This window comes from Loa loa (assembly GCF_000183805.2).
Source record: "Loa loa unplaced genomic scaffold supercont3.274, whole genome shotgun sequence".
Classification (NCBI taxonomy): Eukaryota; Metazoa; Nematoda; class Chromadorea; order Rhabditida; family Onchocercidae; genus Loa; species Loa loa.
Genome location: NW_018108454.1, coordinates 22,728 through 28,014, shown reverse-complemented (window position 1 = coordinate 28,014; position 5,287 = coordinate 22,728). Strand labels below are relative to the sequence as shown.

The 5,287-nt window shown below is 24.5% G+C and overlaps 3 protein-coding genes across 3 annotated transcripts in view; all 3 read left to right on the top strand.

The window, feature by feature from the left end:
- Nucleotides 1-1,884: 1,884 nt before the first annotated feature.
- Nucleotides 1,885-2,127, top strand: LOAG_12344 (hypothetical protein; the record flags this gene model as incomplete). The annotated part of the gene is made up of 1 exon (XM_003147857.2): nt 1,885-2,127. The coding sequence occupies one exon, from the start codon at nt 1,885-1,887 to the stop codon at nt 2,125-2,127; it is 243 nt and encodes an 80-aa protein (XP_003147905.2).
- Nucleotides 2,128-4,040: 1,913 nt separating this feature from the next.
- Nucleotides 4,041-4,657, top strand: LOAG_12343 (hypothetical protein; the record flags this gene model as incomplete). The annotated part of the gene is made up of 2 exons (XM_003147856.1): nt 4,041-4,117; nt 4,465-4,657. The coding sequence occupies 2 exons, from the start codon at nt 4,041-4,043 to the stop codon at nt 4,655-4,657; spliced, it is 270 nt and encodes an 89-aa protein (XP_003147904.1).
- A 157-nt stretch (nt 4,658-4,814) lies between these two features.
- LOAG_13322 (hypothetical protein) overlaps nt 4,815-5,287 on the top strand; it is a gene marked incomplete at both ends in the record, with an annotated part of 2,316 nt that continues 1,843 nt past the window's right edge. Inside the window, one exon of the mRNA XM_020448669.1 lies at nt 4,815-5,219. Within this exon, the coding sequence (XP_020301207.1) occupies nt 4,815-5,219 (405 nt within the window). The remainder of the gene's footprint in view (nt 5,220-5,287) is intronic.

Here is a 5,287-nt window from a genome sequence, read left to right as displayed (position 1 = left end):
TTAGGTACGAAGCTAGGATATTTCAAAAGCAAACTGATTGGGTAAATTGGGAAGACAGAAATTCCAGACTTTTTAAAAGTCTATCACAATTTAACGGTTTGGTAACCTTTTTTTTTTTCATTTTTTGAGAAATATTCATTTAAAATATATTTGCTATATATAGACAAAATAGTAATAATAATAGCAATAAAAGTGATGGAATTTGTGAGATTGAAATATTCCCGGGAAATATCTCATTTCTAGTTCTATCAACGATTAAAATGAATGAAATAGGTTTATTTTATACCCGTAACAATAGCAACAAACAAAGGGACACCAAAATGAATGAAAATATGATTTTGAATTTATTGGAGATGCAAACAAGAGTAAAGTTATCAAATATCTTAACAGTAATCACCGGTAATTCAACCTGATCATGTTGAATGCCGGATTTGCACTGAAATCGAAACCATTTGGCAATTAGTGAAAGTGAGCATTTCGAATTCCTTTTAAACATTTTCCTCAACCCAATAGAAATAGAAAATGTAATTTTAATTTTCAAGAGATGATATTTCAAAAACATCATAGCTATAAATGAATGGAATGATCTGATGAATAAGTCAACTACTGGAAAATTGGATTAATGTTCAAATTCATGATAAATCAGTACATTTAATTCTTTAAGCATTATTAGGACTATAGAAAAGGAATGAATAAATCTCAGCCTGGAACAAAACTATCGACAACAATTCCAAAAAATTAACTCTAATATGTGATCTTTGCACCTTTGACAGTGATAAAACCAAGTTAATAACTTGCTTAATTAAATTTAAAAGGAACAACTCTATTTATTGTTTTCAACGACACGTATTTTTTCACAATTATTAACTTCTTAAGTCAATTTTCATGATTTAATTGAAATTCAGAATGTATCATTGCTATCAATATGCAATGAAAAATATAACATGGCATAATATTTGATAAAAATAACTGCAAGATTTGTAAATTTTTTTTTTTTATCAATAAAAATTGCAAAAAAAAAAAACTGAGATTTATTCATTGGCATTCAATTAATTCGTAGAAATATGATTATTTTTGTCAAATTTATTTTAATTTATGACATTTTATTTTTTGATGTGACAAAAATTGCATTTAGTCAATAAAAAAAAATTATCACTATTATTTGTTATAGTTTGTATAATTTAAATTAGAAATTAAAAATTCATTATTTTTTTATCAAATATTTTCAAAGTGGTATTGATCTGCATAAAAAATTGTTAGTGATCATTTTAAATTATTCAAAAGAAAAAGGATATGAATTTGATAGAATAAATGAACAAATGAGATTGTGATCATTATTAAGATATCTTTACATAAACATTAATTTTGGGAAAAATTGTGAACAATTTTGATTAATATAATATAAAATTTAACATTTTTTATTTGGAAATTATTTGATTGAAAAATTATGATTTTTTAATTTTCAATTTTTCTTTTACTTCAATTCTAATTAAAAGTAAATGATTTACATTTGTATTATAGAGAAAGATTATTAGGATGGGATAAAAATTTTAATTTGAAAAATCTAGGGAAAGTTTCACATGGGATATGCAATATTCGAATTTTTGCATTATTTCCGGAAATATTGCTAATGATAGTGAGATTTGTGTTTCCGAATTTTTGCATTATTTCCGGAAATGTTGCTAATAATAGTAAAATTTGTGTGCACAAAATTTGGCAATGAATTATTTTGATAATTTTTGCATAAATTTACTTATTTTCAGGACTGCTTGTTAAAGGAATTACCACAAATGTTATTGGTGATATTATTCAAGTTTAGTTTATGGTTATATTTTTTATAACAAATTGATTTACCTGAATTCAAAGTATTTTTTGCTGTCAGAGATGGAACGATTAGCGGATCTTTCCGGAATTGTATATGTGTTAATTAAGATTGATTATTATTGTAAGCTATTTGAAAATTACCGTAATATATTCTGTTTACAGTACAACAAACAATTAGAAGAGACTCAACAACAGCATGAATTGATCCGTAAGCAAAAGAAACGTCAAAAGCGATTTCCGGCAGAAAAATCGGAACAAACGGAATGGTTTCAATGGCCTGGTTTGTTTTACAATACTATTTAATCCATATAAATATAATAACAGCAAAACATCAAAATGCACTTATGTTGCAAGAAATTGCAGTGATGCATGCACATTGCATATAAACTATTGGCATAATATTGAAATTGAAATTCGGACAGAGAGTTGGTAAAATTGTTAATAATCATAGAATAATTTGAAACATTTCAAATATTTGAAATAAAAAGTTAAAAGAAACTTTAACAAATTACATACTTCCCTTTATTGTATACTTCAGCACAATATCGACAAGTATTTTAATTCATTTTTCTCTAATTATTTTAAATTTCGGTTAATTTTAATTTAAACATTTTAATATTTTTTAAAGTGCTAAAAATATTTTCAAAAATAAGTAATATGCTGGAAATTTCTAAATTTTATTACAGTTTCATTAATAAAATTAATATTGAAACTATGCTACAAATCATTTTCCAAAGATAAAATAGGCAAAAAAAACTTGAAAATTCAGTAAACTTCCGGGCTATCAAATTATGGGAAGAGTTGTAAAATAAGAAAAAAAAAAGGAAATGCCAATCTAAGAACCTCTCAATGAGGTTGACATTTTAAAGATGATGACAGTTTGTTTCTTTTATCATGTTTTAATTATGTATAAAATTCAATATATTTTTAAATAGGGCAAATACGTAAAGTTTGAACTATTTTATTAGTACCAAAAGTATTTCATTTTTAATATCATTCAATTTTGTTTATCCATTTATGTTTATCATTATTGATTTATTTTTCCCATATCTTTGTATTCGTCTTTTATGATAAAATTATGCAAAATTTTTCATCCAAACAATTACACAGTTTCATATGTGTATTGCATATTAACTGAAATTAACAATTTTTTCCTTCGATGAAAAAGTTTAATTAGATTTTGTGCAACATTTGAAAAATTTCACAATTTAATTTGAGAAGTTAATGCCAATTAATTGTTCATTTGATTAATTTAACAAATCTTTCACCTAAATAAAATATTATAATGAAAATTTTAAATTTTCAAATTGCTATAAGCATACTGAATGAGGAGAAGATATTATATGAGAAATAATATTGGTAATGCATAGGATGAAATAATATCCGATAAATCTTTCATCAGTATCAAATGATCGATACAAATCTGCATTTTGGAAATAAATATTCATCATCATCATCATCATCATTATCATCATTATCATCATCATCATCATCATCATCAATCATCATCATCATCATCAACCATCATCATCATAATCAGCACTATCGTTATCACCATCATGATAATTATACGTCATCGCAATACTTAATAAACTAATATAGTGAATTGGATATATTTATTTGTCTCAAAATTAAAAATATATATATAATTTAGGTCCATGCAACAACGATAATCATTGTCCACCAAATTTATATTGTGTTAATGGTAGTTGTTGGCATTTATCAAATAAACCGATACGAATACAACAAAAATACAATCAATGTAATGCAAATTTAACCATTTCAAAATATTACTTTAAATTTATCAATTATTTTTAAACAAAAAAGATGGAAGTATGAATATGATAGCTTTTTTTTTTTCTTCATTTAAAATATGCTACAGAATTATTGTATAAAATTAATTAGTTGTAAGCTAATTATTCAAAGCATGTTTTCAATTATTCTCATTCATATATAATGAATGATGTTAATTGATAAATTTAATAGATTAATTGAAAAATAGAATATTTATAGAATATTTATTATATTTAAAATAGAATATTTATTTATCTTTTAATTTTTTGCATATTTTAAAAACATCACATGCAGCGTAAATGTTACATTTTTTTTCTCTGCTAATATTTCAAATTTTGAAATTTTTTTATTTTTAATACTTCGAATAATATGATAATTTTCTTACATTTTTTTTTTTTACAAGAAATAATTTAGATTCATCAATGAATACGAAAGAACAGGAAGTGATACATCAATCATTGTATCATTCAATAGATGATGATATATCAACTACAACAAGGTATACCTGAAAATTGTATTTGAATCAAAAATTATCTAAACAGTGTTTTTAGTATAATCAACAATATCGTATCATTCATAAATGAAAAGTGTTACTTATCACTTAACTTATCACTTAATATTATCTTTTCATATATAATACCGTAATCATTATTGGTTTCTTTTTTCTAAGCGTAAATTTTTTTTTTTTTTAAACAAAATATAGTATATTTTAATAAAATGGTATATTAGGAAATTTGCAACAGTATGATATGATAGACGATCTTATCCAATCAAATCCATTTTCATATGATAGATAATCTTATCCAATCAAATTCATTTATATAAAACGATAAACTTCTCTTTCAGCAAAGCATTAACAAAAACCAACACTACGATCACAAATTTATCGGAATTTCGAAATTTAAATCTTTTTGGTTATGCAACTAGTACTATTATCACGACAGTAATAATATCAACAACAACAACAACAACAGATTTACACCAATCAAATACAGAAATATCAATTTTTAATTCTGTTTGTTGGATATTTCTTGTTTAATTGTAACGAAAAATCGAAATTTTTAAAAATTCAGAAATAAAAATTGGGAAGAATCGAAAAGAAGAAAAAAAGAAAACAATAGTTATTATAAAATTTTACTATTGTTAAATAAGTTTAAATGGAAATCAATTTGTAAATTTTGCAGATAAAGTTGAAAATGACAAATAGCAATCATCAAAAGAATCAACAACAACAACAACAACAACAACAACAACAACAACAACAACAACAACAACAACAACAACAACAACAACAACAACAACAACAACAACAACGACAACAACAACAACAACAACAACAACAACGACAACAACAACAACAACAACAACAACAACAACAACAGCAACAACAACAACAACAACAATCACCGTCATCATTTATTTTCCATCCACCTCATGTACCACCACAACTACCACCTTCACCAGTTATTTTTCATCCACCTCATGTACAACTACAACCATTACCACCACCACCACCACCACATTTTCCACCAATTATTTTTCAACATCCTCATATTCAACCACAACATTTTCCATTTCCTCAACCAAAACATCAATCAAAGGTTTAAAAAAATAATTTCAATCTCATGCATAAATTTAAAATATTCTTTAATTGAAATGATAAAGTGAT